This window comes from Crinia signifera, chromosome 4 (genome assembly GCF_055691185.1).
Source record: "Crinia signifera chromosome 4, ASM5569118v1, whole genome shotgun sequence".
Lineage (NCBI taxonomy): Eukaryota > Metazoa > Chordata > Amphibia > Anura > Myobatrachidae > Crinia > Crinia signifera.
Window position 1 is genome coordinate 208,498,070 of NC_139220.1, and position 18,168 is coordinate 208,516,237.

The 18,168-nt window shown below is 46.1% G+C and overlaps 1 protein-coding gene across 4 annotated transcripts in view; it reads right to left on the reverse strand.

Annotated features, from left to right (window-relative positions):
• Nucleotides 1-18,168, reverse strand: part of ICE2 (interactor of little elongation complex ELL subunit 2) — a 98,885-nt gene that overhangs the window by 52,355 nt on the left and 28,362 nt on the right. For all 4 annotated transcript variants that reach the window (XM_083183645.1, XM_083183643.1, XM_083183642.1 and 1 more), the window contains exons 5-7: nucleotides 5,780-5,914; nucleotides 4,406-4,522; nucleotides 3,623-3,779 (exon numbers count right to left, since the gene is read on the reverse strand). In XM_083183645.1, coding sequence (XP_083039771.1) covers nucleotides 3,623-3,779; nucleotides 4,406-4,522; nucleotides 5,780-5,914 — 409 coding nt within the window. The remainder of the gene's footprint in view (nucleotides 1-3,622; nucleotides 3,780-4,405; nucleotides 4,523-5,779; nucleotides 5,915-18,168) is intronic.

The window sequence follows — 18,168 nt, forward strand, 5'->3', positions numbered from 1 at the left end:
TTTATATGATAGACTATGGTCAAGGCTGCCATCTTCTGCCCATACAGAAAACTACTGTATATATGTATATTATTTGCAATAATTATTTCACAGTTGAGAGCAGTAAAGGTGTGGGGGGACACAGTGCGATTTTGACTTTCCAATATTGACTATTTGATTTTGTCTAACTGCGCTTTAGACGTATTTTAGATTTACTGGCGTACAAATGGGGCGACCTGGCATTTTGTGCTGAATGACATGCTGCAGCATGAATGCTCAGCACATAGCAGGTCACCCGCTCAGCACACTGCAATGCAATGCAGTGTGCTGAGGATTCGTGCTGAGTAGGACTTTGCCTATTTTTATAATAGGCAAAGCCCCGCGGTCTGGCAAAAGCCACTTCAAGCACTGTCTCTCCCTGCATGCGAGACCAAGCATCAGCATTGCTGCAGGGCATGCACACGGAGTGTTCCATGCTCCTTTTCTACGCGATCTAATCAAATCGTTTAGAAAAGGGTCTGAAATCGCCCCGTGTGTATGCCCCTAGGCCAAAACACATTCTCCAGACGAGACAGTCCATAGACTTGCCTACACAGTCTACTTTTCTCTTCGATAATGACTAAACAGGGGCCCGCATCAGCATGGAATCAGCATTGCATGTGTCTGAACACTGTGCAGACTAGAAAGGTGTGCCCCCTGGGGTGCACCGACAGGCGCTATCAAGGGTGTCTCGCTAAGAGCTGCCACTTAAAAAGGGGTTGTCAGCCCCAAGGACCAAGCAAAAAAAGAGAAAGGAAGTGGCGCTGGTTTGATGAAAGGTATAAATGTTTAATAACAATTAAGAATAATCAGTACAATTGCACAATATAAACAAGTAATAAAAATGAAATAATAAAATTAATTGGGAATCAAGTGGATAAAAACAAATTAATTTGTTATGAATGGACCGGAAGCTGAAATGATAAATGGAGTAATATGACCAGTTCCGTGGAATATAGGGGTATAATGATGCAGATAATCAAGAGGCCCACTGGGCTGATAGTTACCACAAGATGTCTCAGATGGTCTAGTCCCAGATACAATTAGGAGAGTGTCCTCAATTGAATGCGGTGGTGGGGCCACAATGGGCAATGACCCGATGTTTGCGGGGGCTTAGATGGTATATAGCCAGATACTTCCCACTCCGCTAGAGGTCCCAATTAGCTGTTGTTGAAAGGCAGGTTTCCTCAAGGTTGGTAGACTTGGGTGGTAGATGATGTAAGTGGCCAACCTCGATTCCTGCGCTCAGTGTGACCAATATGTCCAGCTGGGATGATGACCAATGGTGGTGGCAAACTGAGAGAGCGTGGGTGATGAAACAGGGGTGATCCAGATAGTAAGGGTGGGCGATGGTATTCAATAAATACAATTAGTCCGGTCCAGAGTAACTCTGGACCGGACTAATTGTATTTATTGAATACCATTTTTTACTGTGCAGACTAACCTTCTATTAGATTTTGACGCTATAGTAAAAATCGACTGCCAGAATCGCACTGTGCGTCCTCAGCTTAACAGGCAAATTATAAACGTCTCTAAAAAGTGTGAAATATGAAGAATTAGTGCAGAGTAGTCCAAATGATTACCAGGTAGTGTACAACTGGGGACAAATTAATGAAATCTTTAAGAGAGAAAAAGTGGAACGAGATTTAGGGCTTGGCTCAGGCTGCATATGGTCGCAGACCAGCAAACCCCGCCTGGCCTGGTGCCCAAATCCCCTTGCTAACATATAAGGGGAGGTGTGTGCAAACACATCCCATCGCATGCGGCCATACGAGAAATCATTCAATAGTCGCTGACCATTAAATGATTTCTGCAGCCTTCGCTCTGAAAAGACCATACTTACTTTTCGGATGCCCACTATCTGCCGAATTGGGGGCCGGCGCTGATGTCATGTGATGTCAACCGCTCGCCCCGAGCAGGCATCGCCATGCCTATGTTTTCAGGGGAACGCCCATAAATTGGTGGGTGTTCCTCTGCTGCTTCCCTCAGCCCCCCTCCTCGAGCAAACAGCTCGGTGAGCGTGAAACTCACCGTAGCCATTCGCTCCTGGGGTTTACTCCGAAAGGGTCGAATTCAGACCCGTAGAAATGGATCTGAATCGGCAACTAAGTACTATTCAATCAGCTCCTGTGATTTTCCAGGCTCAATTATGAAAGAGGACAGGAGCCGATTAGTTGCCACTTTATTTCTATCCAAGTTTCCACAAATCTCCCACCAGTGTGGAACGGGTACGGATTGGCGTTTCCTCTTGTGTCGTGTTCCTTACTATTCATCCAGTTTGGATGTGCTAGAGAAGAATATTGGGTACTTGTTTCCTAGCACGGCCACAACGATCATGATCGTGGGCATCGTGAGGGAAAATCGGGGGCATCGCGGCCATCGCATGCACTAAAAAAATCGGGTGCGATGGTCGCGACGCGATGCCCGCGATTTCCCCATAGGGAACAATGTTAAATGCCTCAATTTAGCCGCGATGCCCCCGATTTCCCATAGGAAACAATGTTAAATGGGCCATAAACCCACCAAAACACCCCTGAACAGTGAAATGTCCCCCCAAAAGTATTTTACGTCACCCCACGATCAACGCGAACCCGAAGCGTGGCGAGTGCAGCGGTACGCGTCCTCCGACCTTTTCATACCCCCACTATCCACGTCGGCGTGGAGTTGAGAATAGAATAGTGTGGCGAGCGCAGCGAGCCACCGAGCCCGAAGCGTGGCGAGCGCAGCGTGCCCCGCGAGGGGACGCGGATACCTGTGAAGCCCGCGAAGGGACGCGTTTACCTGTGAAGGTATCCGCGTCCGCCCGCCACGCTTCGGGCTCGGTGGCTCGCTGCGCTCGCCACACTGTTCTATTCTCAACTCCACGCCGACGTGGATAGTGGGGGTATGAAAAGGTCGGAGGACGTGTACCGCCGCCCCTCGCGGGCTCGCTGCGCTCGCCACGCTTCGGGTTTGCGTTGATCGTGGGGTGGCGTCAAATATTTTTTGGGGGAGATTTCACTGAATTGGGGTGTTTTTGGTGCTTTCTGGCCCATTTACCATTGATTTGGTGAAACTGAGGCATTTAACATTGTTCCCTATGGGAAATCGAGGGCATCGCGGGTACATTGAGCCATTTAACATTGTTTCCTATGGGTAAATCGGGGGCATCGCGTCTGGACCATTTAAGCCTTTTTTAGCCGCATTCGACGCGACCGACGCGATTTTGACTTTTTACAATGCATTTCAATGGGAAAATCGGGGGCATCGCGTCGGTCGCGTCGTATACCACTAAAAATGACACCCGATGCCCGCGATTGTGGCCGTGCTAGGAAACAAGTACCGAATATTGTAATCTGTATTGAGTAAACACAGAATATAAAGGAGTCTGGCAGTGTTTTTTGTTGGTACAACATGGTTCCAAGTCTGACAGAGCAGAAAGTACCCACGCCTCTATTGTACGATAGCTTGATCTATCTTTTTATGCATACACATGCACTGCTGGTGATCAGACGCAATGGAATAAATATTGGGGAAAGATGCAGGCATTAGACATATGGTAATAAGATAAGCTTCATTATGTCATTGAGTTATTTTCTTATAGAACAAATGCACAAAATCTTACCTGTGACAATTGTCTCCACCCGTACAGGAATCTCCCATTGTTCACTGTAGTCTGGCCCATGATTGTTAAGAAGGGTAAATAAGGATTGGTCAGTAAGGACAACCTGTGGACAGTACTTTGAGGCCAGTTTAGAAATGTTGGGATCTGAGGTCACATTCTGGCAGGCAAAAAAAAAAATCATATCACTAGATTAGTAAGCAGCTGATTTTGGAGACACAGTTGATAGGTTGACCTTGAATTGGTCAACATAACATGGCCGACCTGGAAATGATCAACACATAAAAAAAAATTTTTTTCATACCTTTACCATCCATAGGGACATCTGCATCTGCTGAAAGGATCCTGGTACCGTGTGTGTGAGTGCCAAAACGCAATTAAGTGGTTAGGTGCTGATCTGTGCCACTGCTCTATTTATTTAATAAACATCACTACCACTAAAGATCCTGCTCTGCTCAGGTTGCCAGTAAAGGAAACTGGTGGTGGCAGTGACTAGTACAGTTTATTACTGACTGTACAAAAACCCAAATATACAATATCTGTGACCACTACTCCAGATTAGGGTGGTAAAGTAGATCCATCCAATCACCAATGTAATTCCATTATTTTGACTTCCTGTGAGAGAGCCACTGAACTTTGCCAAGTGTTTTGAAACTGCTTTAGTTCATGTTGCAAGTGTGGACAGAATGTGGTGTATTTGGTCTCATTTCACAGAAGTGAATTACAGATTTCATGACTTATTTGGAACGTCGCGCATAAATAAGAGAACCATAGTCTTACACTTACTTTGTGAACATGAGCAGCCTTTTTTCCTGGAGGCATCAAGTTAGTTATCTTAGCGTATGAGGCTGCAAGAGGAAGATCCTGAGTAGGAAACGTGATCTTCATAAACTTAACTGATCCCTGGGAGACAAAAATGATGGGTATACATAAAAGGAACACTCCCAAAAATACAAATTTAGAACAATAAAACTAGAGTGTCACAATTGCCACAGCTGGAAATAGTCATTTACTAATTTGCTCCATGCAGATGGTCACATGTGAGGTTTGATAGCTTTCATTTTATATGGTGACTCCATAAAGCGCTTTTCAAAATTTTATCTTATATGAAATCAGGAGAAATTGACCAAAACCAGGGGGGTTTCAAAATAGCGCCAATAGGGGATTTAAAGAAGGCCCAAAGCATTATTTTTATCTGCTCTAAAACTCATATAGATGCTCATAGAGATTATTCGATAAAAGGGACCCACTCATAATGTTAAGACTGAATATTATGCTTATTAGCTTCTCTGCCCTCAGCCTACATGGTAGTAATGTGTTGTACCTGGAGAACAACCATATTGATACAACTTGCCTCTATTGAAGATTGTGAGAACATTTTACAAGTTGTATGCAATTGCTAAATTTCCCCAAACACACGTATTCAGTGCTGTAGTTACAAACAGGGATGATGGGTATTAAAAAAAAAAAAAGTCAAATTGCCTCCTCAGTCTGTGATATGGGGAGGCCGACTCAGGGACCCAAGGGTATAGTGATTTTTGCAGAGGCATAATAGAGTGACAAAAGGTCTTAAAATGACTGATCTCACTCTGGTTATACTGTTCTTGTCACCTGCAATAGAAATAAGCAGCAACTTAAAGAAATCACACCTAACTAAAAAAAAGTGTGCCCTTCTTCCAAGAAACAAAAAGAAGATTAAAGGTGGCCATACACACGCAGATTTATCTTCAGATCTGGCTGGTTGGAACAAAAACCTGGTTATGAGAGCAAATGACAGTTGACCATTTGCTTGGAAATGCTCGAAAACTGACAAACTGTCACTCATCCATAACCATGTTTTTGTTCCAACCATCCAGATCTGAAGATAAATCTTACTAGCGTATGGGCACCTAAGGCCCTGCTGGCGGTGGGAAGTGTCAAAGGGGGTGGAGTTAGTTTTTAGCTGGTTTTTTTTTTGTGCCATAGCCCCCACTCTATCCCAGATAAATGGCACAGTGTTCCCCAGATGAATGATAGAGGAAGTACTTCTTTATTAGTTTTAGCAATGTGATGACTGTACAACACTCCTTATATTCATTACTTTCCTTTGTGGAGGCAATGATACAAACTAGAGCAGAGCAGCCACAGTAGAGGGAGGTATTTAACAGTTTTCTGTGTTACCAGTTTGAGAAGACTTTTCTCCAGCTTTAATTTCAAGTCCGGGATAACCTTCCCTCCGGAAATGCTTGTGATCTCATGTACAGTGTAAAGTTCAGGGTAACGTCTCACAAATGCTTGGCAAGCCCTCAGCATTTCCTAAAAGTTCAAAGAGGGATAAATGAATGACACCATCATCTTCTGCCTAAGTATGTACTATTTTCATGATCATTTGTCATTGGGGTGAAGTCGCAATACAGCTATAAAAAAAAAAAAAAGAGATAGGAAAACCTGTCGCCAATTGGAAAGATCCACATCCTGATTGCCTGCTGCTTTTTCTCAAGGTTATTAGTCAATCCTCCATATACGACCAAATATAAATATTTAATATAAATAATGTACGTTCCTATTGTAAAGTGTGCAGTGTAGAACTCCATAAGTGCCATCTACAATAAGAACTCCAAACAGTCAACTTAAAAGGACGTCCACCAGAAGTGTTATTAACAACAAGAGGAAAGTAGTAATTTTTTACCTACTCATGGCCATGAGGGACTAAAAATGCACTCAACATGGTGAGCGACGTGGGTGTGGGGGAATAGCGATGGCACACACCTACAGGTCAGGGGCATGCACAGGCAGAACGGAGTTTTTCTTAAATCTTAAGATATATCTTTGTCAAAATGAAGTCTGTATACAGAATCTTCTGTCCAGGACTGATGGGGAGTTCAAGGGAAATCTTTCCAGCGTGTGGGCACCTTAGAAGCCATCTGGGTGTAAGGGACTTTGTGCAGTCATTGAAATCTGGGTACTTGTGTATTATCACGGCGCCCACGATGGCATTTGTGCAGTGGGCTATTCACGGTAGTGAAATCGCATCGCATGCCATATTGTATTCACTGCTCTGTGTCAGTGAATCCATTAAAAAGATAGGGTGCGAAAAAAAAATCGCATTGCATGCCATTATTGTATGGCATGCGATGCGATGAGATATCGGTTCTGATGGAACCTATAATAATGACATTTAATGTCCTATACCATTAAATGACATATCATGTCATTTATTTTACCCCGCCCCCCCTATCCACGTAATCCCGAAGAGTGGCGAGCGGCGGTGGTACATGTCCGTCCGACCGCCCTTTTCATACCCCCACTATCCACGTCAGCGTTGAGTTGATTGTATATATTGTGGCGAGCGAACCGAGCCACCAAGCCCGAAGCGCGGCGCCCCGCGTAATACATGTAACATAATACACCTTCGCTCGCCACACTATATAAAATCAACTCCACGCCGACGTGGATAGTGGGGGTATTGAAAGGTCGGCCGTACGCGCACCGCCGCCGCTCGTCACGCTTCGGGATCACATCAATACTAGGGGGGCCTTAATAAATTACATTATATGTCATTTAATGGTATAGTACATTAAATGCCATTAGGGGTGTCAAAAATCTAATCGCATGCCATACCATAACGGCATGAGATGAGATTTTACTACGTTTGCGTACGTAGTAAAATCAGGCGCCGTGATAATACACAAGTACCGAAATCTGTAACTTAATCCAGAGTCTGATTTATTATTGATCTATGTGTTTTAGAACATTATGTATTTGAATTAACTTTATTTATTAACAGTTTCTTATATAACGCACACATATTCCGCAGCGCTTTAAAGAGCATATTTTGAACATTCACATCAGTCTCTGCCCCAGTGGAGTTTACAATCCATATTCCCTACCACAAACAGTATACACACAGACATTCTAGGGTTTATTTGTTGGGAGCCAATTAGCCTGCCAGTATATTTTTGGATTGTGGGAGGAAACCCACGCAAGTACAGGGAGAATATACAAACTCTGCACAGTTAGAGCTATGGTGGGCATCGAACCTCAATGCTGTGAGGCAGTAATGCTATCCATTACACCATCCGTACTACCCCTAACTTTAATTGTAAAACCGGGAGGTCTTTACTGCTTAAGAAATAACCACAAGTTACAATATTTTTTGTTTAAAAGTGGGCTAAGAAGTACAAAGACCAAGGGTGTTCATGATCCTTTTACTATTTTTTGTAAAAAAAAAACCTGTTTATTAATATTCTGATTGCCAGCATTTTTTTTCTGTTGCAATTCTTATTCTCAATATAACTATAAGATTGCAGGGCCATCGCCCAGCCGAATAGACACTGCAGGCAAGACTATTTTTGATACTTTGTGTATTTGGCCGAGGGCCTGGGGTTGGCAGGATGTAGTTAGCTGTCTCTCTGACAGCTTTACTACATCTTGATACACACTGTGATCACCCGAAAACTCCAGGACTGAGTCCCGTGTGTGCACGGCTATACCTTTAATACAGCACAAATTGATATCTATGGTGATGTGCTTGGCTAGCTGAATCATTGTTCATCCAAACCCAGACTTGTTACCGACCGTTCGTTATCACAGTACACCACAACAAGTTGGTTATGAATTTTAGCTGCTGATGTGCCTATTAGAAGCAGAACTTTGATATGCAACTCGGTATTTGACCATTTTTCCTCAAATCTTCCATTTTACAACTGACTTCATGACGGATGTGCCCAATATAACGGCTGTGAGGCAAAATAGTGATCTACTGTACCTACTCTGGTCTGGCAGGAAATTACAATGAAATGGAGAACATTACACAAGTGAGAGGTCTTTTAATCGTAATAAAGTAATCCACTAGGAATAAGCACCCTAATCCATGAAATGCATATAATCTGGTGTTGAGTTTAAGTCTTGAACTGGGTAAATACTGGCCATTTATATTAGCAAAACCAAAAGAGACTATATACACGGTACATTTTTTTTTTAGCAATTTTGTTGAAAGACACCGATGACCAATTTCCCTGTGTCACCAGGATGGACTCAGAGAAAGGGGTTCGAACGGTAAATTCGGTAACGGTAACTTCAAAAATCCCCTTTTCTCTTTCGTTCATCCTGGTGACACAGCTAACCTTGGGACATTCACGAGCCAGTCCTTTGGGAGGGTACGCTCAAACTGACAGTTCTCATCACTGCCCGTCCAAATGAAGCGTCCTCCGACACAAACTCATGGAACCTGTAAAATTTGGTAAAGGTATTAACAGAGGACCAAGTGGCAGCCCTGCACAACTGCTCCTCTGTAGCCCCATGCCGCACAGCCCAAGAGGAAGCAACTGACCTGGTGGTATGTGCATTAATTTGAGAAGGAACAGGTCTACCTACCTTGGTGTAAGCAAAGGCAATTACTGACCTTAACCAAACACGATAATGTTCCTAATCAGCCCACCAATGTGTCTCACGAGATATGTGTGATGTATTTAACACACAGTCTCCCGACCCACAAAGGTAAACAGAGAAGGAGTCACTAGATCGGGCGCACAAGTAACAATAAGAACAGGTGTAGATTATTTATAGTATCAATTGCAGCTCCCAATTGAGGACCTCTGTGTCTCTCAACATAGACCAAATTTTATACAGATTTAAACAATATCTTGTTTAAGAGAGCGCACATGACACTAATAAATTTTAAACAGGTTTGTTCATTTATTAATATACACAATCAATAATAAAATACCATAAAATGACTAGACAGAATTAGCCGTGGGGAGGATTAAATGGTGAACTGTTTTAGTCCATTTATAAGTCCAGCAATAATTTCCAGACAATACTCAATTAGCTGTAATGCCCAAGAGGTGCTCCAGCATGCAATACCACAATAGGTAACTTGGTAGATATTTAAGTGAAACTGTTATTGTTGGTAACAAATTGTAGCGCTTTTACTTAGATGATACAGCCCGTAGAATATATAGTGATGTTGAAGAATTACATACCAGCTTGTACGGTAATTGCCGCGATAGGCTTGATGGTGCAGCGGCTGCTGTTTGGAAGGCAGACCGCAGCGTGAGACCTGCTCACTTAGCTGCGTCTGCGGGTAATCCACACACACTCGGCTGGGGGCGGACACCCGTTTGCAGTCTCAATGCCGCTGCTGAAGTTGGTCACCCTCTGCTCTGTAAATGTGCGGCTTGGAGTTCCCAGTTGTTACCGGCTCGCTGGACAGCGGGAGCAATAAGGGGCGATGTAATCAGCTTTCAATCGGTTGCTGTTTTCTAAAAGTCCATACCCATCGGCAGTCTGTCAGTCAAACAGGGGGTCTCTTGACGCGTTTCTCCGTCATAGAATTTGGCGGTTTCTTCAGAAGATGACCTTAACCACCTGGCAATAGTCTGCTTAGAAGCAAGCCACCCTCTCTTATGCACATCGTTCAATACCAACAACAGATCCGTTTTGCGGATGTCCTTTACCCTTTCCACGTAAATTCACAAGGTGCGAACTACATCCAATTTCCTTAATTTGTCCCTATTTTTTGCCCCTTCTGGAAGGGGAAAATACCGGGAGCACAATCTCCTGGTTTAGATGAAAGGAAAAAAACACTTTTGGTAAAAACTTAGGCACTGTTCGAAGCACAGCCCTATCTTCATGAAAAATTAAATGTGGAGACTTACAGGACAAAGCTCCTAACTCCGATACACGTCTAGCCGAAGCAATGGCTAACAAAAAATACAATTTAAGAAACATATTTAAGGTCAGTCAACTTTAACGGTTCAAAGGGAGGGTTCTGCAATACTAACAGAACCAACAACAAATCCCAAGGTGCCACCGGCTGCCTATATGGGAGGTTTGAGCCTGTTTACGCCCTGCAAAAAGGTTTGAACCTCAGGTAAAAAAAAAGCTATCCTTTTCTGGAAGAAAATGGACAGAGCAGAAAGCTGAACTTTTAAGGACTGTAATCCCAAACCTGTTGAGAATCCATCCTGAAGGAAATCCAACAATCTAGACACCTTGAACCTAGAGGTGTGCACTTTCTGATGCTCACTCCATCTGATGTAAATTTTCCAGACTCAATGATAATTTGCAGCAGACACCGGCTTACAAGCCCTTAGCATAGTCTGGATAACTGCATCAGACAATCCTTTTTTTTTCAATAAGGAGGTTTCATAAGCTAGGCTGTCAAATTGAGCCGAGCTAGGTCCTGGTGTAGAAATGTCCCTTGCCTTAGAAGATCCTGTCGAAGAGGAAGAGGCCAAGAGTCCGTTCACAATCTCAGAATGTCTGAATACCCCGACCTCTTGGGCCAGTCTGGTGCAACCAGATGGCTTGCACCTGTTGAGACTTCACTCTTCTCAGCACCTGTGGTATCATCGGGAACAGGGGAAAAATGAAAACCAGGTGGAAGTGCCACGGAACCGTCATGGCATCCACCGCCCAAGCGGCTGGGTCCTTGGTGCGTAAACAAAACCTCGGAGCCTAACAGTTGTTCCTGGATGCCATTAAATGCACTTCTGGGAGCCCCCAGTGACTCACAATCTCCCGGAATACCTCCTGATGTAATGACCATTCCCCCTCCAGCAGGTCCTCTCTGCTGAGGAAATCCACCTCTACATTCCGGATCCCCGGAATGAACACAGCTGACAGAATAGGAATGTAGATTTATGCCCATTTGAAAATTCGCGAGACTTCCTGCATCGCCATCCTGCTGCGAGTCCCGCCCTGGTGATTGAGGTAAGCCACCGCCGTGGCGTCGTCAGACTGCACCCGTATCGGGAGGCCCTTCAGAAAATCTTCCGCCTGCTGAAGAGTTTTCCAAACCGTTCAAAGTTCCAATATGTTTATTGGCAGTTTGGATTCGTGAGTGGACCACAGACCCTGCAACCGTAGGAGAAGTGCAACTGCCCCCCAACCCCAGAGAATGGCGTCGGTTGTGATCACCACCCAGTCCCAAGAGCGAAGGGAACGCCCCAGCTGCAACATCTCTATGCCCATCCACCAGAATAAGGACTCCTTTGTCTCTTGAGACAGGAGTAATCTCTCTTGTTTCATGGTTTTCACATTCCCTGACCAACAGGAAAGGATGTTCCATTGAAAAGACCTTGAAGGAATCCTGGCAAAATGGAGTGTGTCGAACGTCGCTACCATTTTGCCGAGAAGTTTCACCCCCTGCCAAACTGTAGGCCTTGTTGCTTGCAAGATCATCAATACCCTTGCTTTGGACTCTGGTAGGAATACCCAGTGTAAATGAGTGTCCAAATTACCCCCAGAAACAGTAATCTCTGTGTGGGAATCAAGTGAGATTTGGGAAGATTTAACACCCATCGCATGTCCTGTAAGAACTGTGTCGCCACTGTTAGGTGTTCTTGAAGTCTTTCCTCTGATTCTGCCTTGAATAGCAGATTGTCTAAGTAGGGAATAATCACTATCCCTCTCAACCTGAGGGTTGCTACCATGACAGCCATCACCTTTGTAAAGACCCTCTGTGCCATTGCCAGACCAAAGGATAGGGCCTGGAAATGTAAATGGGTCTCCCCTATCGCAAAGCGAAGTAAGGACTGATGTTCCTTGCATATGGGTATATGAAGATAGGCATCCTGAATGCCAGAAACTCCCCTGGCTCTATGCTGCAAAGCACTGAACGCTGAGACTACATGCGGAAATGATCCACCCAAAGATGCTGATTTAAAGACTTTAAATTTAGAATGGGTATGACAGACCCATCTGGTTTGGGGACCAAGAAGAGGATTGAATAAAATCCTCTCTTTCGTTCCTCCTGAGGAACCGGGACCACCACCCCCTTCTCTCAGAGCCAATACTGCCCCCAGTAGGGCAGTACATGAGCTGGCTTCCCTTGACAAAGGAGTGGGAAGAAATCTCTGTGGGGGACTGCCTCAGAGATTTATCTGGTAACCCCTTAAGACAATGGAGCGAACCCAAGGGTCCGAGGTTGGAGTATCACATAGGTCCCGAAACTGCAGGAGGCGACCCCCTACTCTGAGGCCAGAACAGGGAGTCTCCGCCCCGTCATGCAGAGGACTTTTCCTCTCCTTTTGACACCTGCTTCTTGCTAAAGGTTCCAAACCTAGATTTGGAAGCTTTTCCCTTATTGGCTGGGAATCTACCTCTTCCTGCCTGTCCTCTGCTGGATGCACCACCCTGAAAGGATGAGCAAAAAACTGCAAATTTTGAACCTGAAGTCTTAACTGTGGTAGGAAGGCAAGAACTCTTACCCCCTGTGGCCTGCTTTATGATGGATTCCAGTTCAGAACAAAAAAGCAACTCCCCTTTAAAAGCCAAAGACTCCAGGGACTTTTTTGATTCACTATCTGCTTCCTAAGCTTTTAGCCAGAGGGCTCTTCTCGCAGACATTGATGTGGTGGATACCTTAAATTCTATCTTAGCACCTTCTTCCCCAGCCTCAAAAATGTACTCTGCTGCACATCTGAGTTTTTCAGCTAAGGTAAAGGCCTCAGAATAAGGCTGCAGCTGATTTCCCAAAGCCTCAGCCAACCAAATCATTGCTTTGGCTACCCATGCTGAAGCAATAATGGGGCGGAGTGTATAACCCACTCCTTCAAACACTGCCTTAAGGCATCCTTCCACTTTTTTGTGGACCGGGTCCTTAAAGGCCACCCCACCCTTTACCGGCAAAGCTGTGGCCTTAGACAATCTGGCTACAGGAGCATCCACTAAAGGGACCTTCTCCCACAATTTCACATGCTCCTCAGGCATGGGGTACAGGTTTGCAAACCTCTTTGACATAGTCACTTTTCTATCTGGAACTTTCCAAGGTCCCCCAACAAGGAAACCATACCTTCATCCGAAGTGAACGTCACAGAATCTCTACGCATCCTTTTAAAGACACAATGTGGCTGCACTTTGTCCTCCTCAGACAAGTCTAATGCCTGTTTAACAGCAAGGATTAAATCCTTAATACCCGGGACAGAAGCATCAGCCTCTTCCCTCTGATCCCAACTTAAATCCTCTTCTCACACACACCATCATCATCATCATCATCCTCCTCTGAATCCAAATTTAACAGAGGGGGTGTAGCTGAAGGCCTCTCAGAAGGTTTTGCAAATTGCTCCATAAGGGAGTTCATCCTATGAACACCCTGTGCAGTATCCTGCATAACCTGCAACAACACAGGATCCCCCTGCAAAGGGGAAATAGAGCCCATAGATGTTTGAGAGGAAGAAATATGGCTAGGAGACTTCACTAAGTTATCCCTTTGCCTATTTAAAGCCTCAACCAAGGCATTCATATACCTCCCCAATGCAGCAGCCTATGCAGGTTCCTGTTGCTCAGACCTCTGGGCTTGAGCTCCACTGGGCACAGACTTACAAGCAGGGCACAATTCCCCTTGATCCATCTGTTCACATGTTAATTTAACCCCGCAAAATCTGCAGTCCAGTAACATGCCCCGCGCTTCCTCCCCCACGGCAGCAGCATCACAACCGTCAGTTATATTTAACCCACGGTGCACAATGTCAGGCAAAGCAGAGAGTAATGTAGCAGTGTACTTATCTGTCTGCTTCTTGCTGCCAGTGACCTCAGTGTCAGCGGGGATAGTGCTTTCTGGGAGAAACTGCACCCTCTGTACTTAGAAGAAGGAACCAGGTTTCAGCTCCACAGTATGGAGAGAAATGGTGCCAGCACACAGAGCAGGAAGAGACCAAGTCTCTGCTTCAGCGGGGTAGGGGAAGCCAGTGTGGCGCCTTTCCCCCTTTAGCCACTCCCACAAGTGTATCTCCTCACCTCCAGTGCCTCCCCTTCTCTCTGGGACCACTTGGAGTCATCCAGCTGCGCTGGACACCTGTAGTAGACTTCACCTCCCTAGTGGGATTTCAGTCTATAAGCCCATCCAAGGTGGCACCCGCCATCGTGGGAGGTCCATCCCCCATGATCCCTTCTAAGTAAGGAGCCTGTTCAGGACACCCCCGGGGCCAAGGCAAACCTCTTCAAATAAGAGGTTAAGCGCTGTGCAGCGGGCGCAGACAGCGTACCCCTGCACACAGAGAGCTGACAGGATGCGCTTCTGTCAGCCTTTGCTGCGCTCTCAGTATGTGGCACTTCTGTCAGAAGTAACACACTGGAAAAACTGCACTATCTATTAAAGTTAATAAAAGAATAAAAACCTAACTATCAAACTGGAGCATGATGGGATGCAGAAGGGAGGAGCCTGCATCCAAAGTCTTCAGCATTGTTGCCTTGGCTCCTGCGGACCCTCCTACATCACAAGGTTAGTTGTGTCACTAGGATGGACGAAAGAGAAAATTGGATTTTAATTACCTACCAGTAAATAATTTTGTCTTAGTCCATAGTAGTTTAGTTCAATGGGGTATAGACTGGGTCCAAAGGAGGCAATGCACATAAAACTTCTTCAACTGGATGTGCTGGCTCCTCCCCTCTATGCCACCACCCCCAGCTCAGTTTAGGAAAACTGTGCCCGAAGGCAGGGCCGCCGATAGGGGGGTGCCAGGGGTACAGCTGTCCCGGGCCCCGGCAGCTGCCCACAGTGGCACGGCCTGCCCGGGCAGCTGCCCACAGTGGCAGGTCATTCGTATGACCTTACTCATGAACAGGTTTGAGTAAAACCCCTGCCCTCTGCATAGAGGAGGGACTGATATAATGACCTGTGTTTTTGCCAACTTCTGTATAGCGTTCAGAAATATTGTTCTGGTCTCCTAGGGAACCGGGAGACTTATTTTGAAAAATCTTCTTGGGGGAGTTTGTACATAGTTTGTATCCCTGGGAGACTATGTTCTTCACCCAGGAATCCTGACAAGAGGCATGCCAAACCGGACAGAAAAACCTTAAGGGGGCCCCCATCTCGAGTTCCCCCACCAATAGAGGGCTGCCGTCATGCTGAGGATTTTGAAGAGGCAAAGCCAGTGCCATTGTCCTGTGGAGCGAAGTCAGCAGGCTTAAGTGGCTTCTCACTGATGCCCCGGACAGTATTGCAAGCACCTCTGGCCCTTCCCCCAAACCTAGGGGTTTGAAAGGACTTAAGAGAAGGTCCTGGATACGAACGCCTTGCTGGCAGAGCCGTGGACGGGAGGATCAATTTTCCAGCCGTAGCCTTAAAGATCCAGGTGTCTAATTCAGCTCAGAAAAGCCATTCCCCAGTAAAGGGAAAAGAGCTTCCACAGTCTTCTTTGAGTCATTATCAGCAGACCATTGTCTAAAGCTATAAGACTCTGCATTTAGACACCGCCATCGTAGAAGTTCTTGCATTAATTGTGCCAACCGCCAGTCACAGATCAGATGACACGTGCTGTGTCCTGAATGTGTTTTACCAGTTGTACCATTTCTACTAGGGTCTTGTTCCCCACTAAGCCCTCCTGTAGCTGACCAGCCCATGAATGTATGCATGAGACATCCAACAGCCAGCTATAATAGGCCTCTGGGACACTCCTGCAGCTGTCTAAATAGATTTGAGTGTGCTCTCTAATTTCCTATCTTTAAGGCGATGGCCCCTGGAACTGGTAATACTGTCCTTTTGATAAAGACAGATTTATCCACCGCAGGTGGGAGTCTCCCAATGTTTTCTGCCCTCAGAAAGCATTGAAAGGAAAGGAAGACAACAACTTTTTGAACATTTGAAATTTCTTATCCGGATTAGATCAAGGTTGTTTAAACAGGTCACCTAAAACTTTAGAGTTGGGAAAAGAGATTACTGACTTTTGTGTAAAAAGAAGGATTGAGTGAACTCCGGCTCTTCAGTAGGAATTTGTAAGACATCACTATAAGTGGTCTAAACCCTGTGTAGGAGCACTCTATTGTGTTAGAATCTACCTCCTCTTCACCCTCTTTTAACTCCAAAGCCTCCTCTTCATCTGAGAAGAATTCCGGCAGAATACACTTATGTGGTGCCAGCGCCGAGGTAGGAGCGGTATGAGTGTTATCCCTCCTTTGCCTAATCAGCGTATCCACAGACTCCTGTAGCTGCAGTGTCTGTTGTGTGTAGCAGCAATCTGCTGAGTGCTGGGCCAGCACTGAGATATACCCCCCAGAAGCTACACTGGTTTGGGAGGGTTGGCTGCATTGCTCACACACTAGGCAGGGGAAGGGGAAAACCTAGTGTGTGACAAACAGTACACAGTCCATTTCACCATGCTGACAGGAGACAAATCACACATACAGAAAAGGATAAAAGCAAGCCTTCCCAAGATCACCGTGTGAGGGGACCCAGAGAAAGAGGAACCAGCACACAAGAGGCCTTAATCAGTGTTGGGTCTTTTCGCAGCACCAATATACAAATACATATAAGGGATATTCACTTATAGCGCAAAAGAGAGCCCCCTAAGGGGTCTCCAAGCGGCTCTCCCCCAATATAAACCCCTGTACCAACTTTTCGGCGACGATCTGGCATCCTGCTGCAGCTCTGTGAGGCAGAGAGAAAAGGCACCAAGAAGCCGATAGTCCCACTCTGAGTAGGCTCCGCCCCAACAATGGAGCTGGAGCCTGCTTGTTATTTATACTGTTAATGTCTCCCAGAAGCTTAAAAGTGAAGTGCCTAAGTACCTAACTGCTGGCTAGTCCACACCGGCATCTACTCACCACTCCAGAGCTCTTCGGACAGAGCGCTAAGGGTGTGAAGCAGCTGCGGGCGTGTGCGCCAAGTGCACTACGAAGCGGTACACTAACCCTCAAGATGGGCGTCCCCCATCAGCTGGGATGGAGCAGGCACCTAAGATCAAGAACATCCTTGAGAAAGGCCCCACAAGGGCAGAAACGCGTTGGATCACACACCACAGCATCATCCTCCAAGTCTCCTCCCATCCAGGAGTCGAGCCCACCCTGCTCCACCAACCAGCTCACACTTCAGACTACGCGATCCCCGCAGAACCCGGAAGTGCGGCTGTTTGCTGTAGAAGCGGTGTGGATCGACAGCCGGCGTCCTCCCCTGAAACGGACGCCGGAAAAGTCTCCAGGCCGTGGACAACGCCGAAGGACCCTCCAGACGGGAGAAGAACCAGCGGGTATCAGGTACATGCACGGTGCACCGCCAGAGGTGCTTGGGACGCCGGCCTTCGACGACACCCTGTCACCTTCCTTGACCCAGGACTGTCCTCCCCCTTCGTGGGCATCCAGTGTTACCACCCCTCCATTTCAGCCCGGGACTATCTGGGCACTGCCCAACCCAGAACTACCATACTGTTCTTCCCTTAGCCCCCATTTGCCCCCACCCACCACCCCCCCCCCCCCCCCTCTCCTCACCCAGACTGTGCATTTCCCTACAGGTGACTGTGCCATCAGCCCGCTGTGTCCTTTAGCCCTGCCTCGGCTATCAACAGCTGCTGCAACACAGATCATACCAGTACAGTCATTTTGTGCACCGTTTTCAATAAATACAATTTTATTTTTACTACTGGCTCACACACTTGTCTGTTACAGTACGCACACAGTACCCATATATCACACCATATGTATGATAGGGCCTGAGCGCTGGTCACCAAGTATTAACCTAAAGAGGTCGGTTATCCCTCCCCTCCCTTAGCTCCAGCATAGCAGGTATGCTGTTGTCCAGAAAGCATACCCAAAAATTTAAATAAATAAATTAAACTGAAGAAAAACTCTGT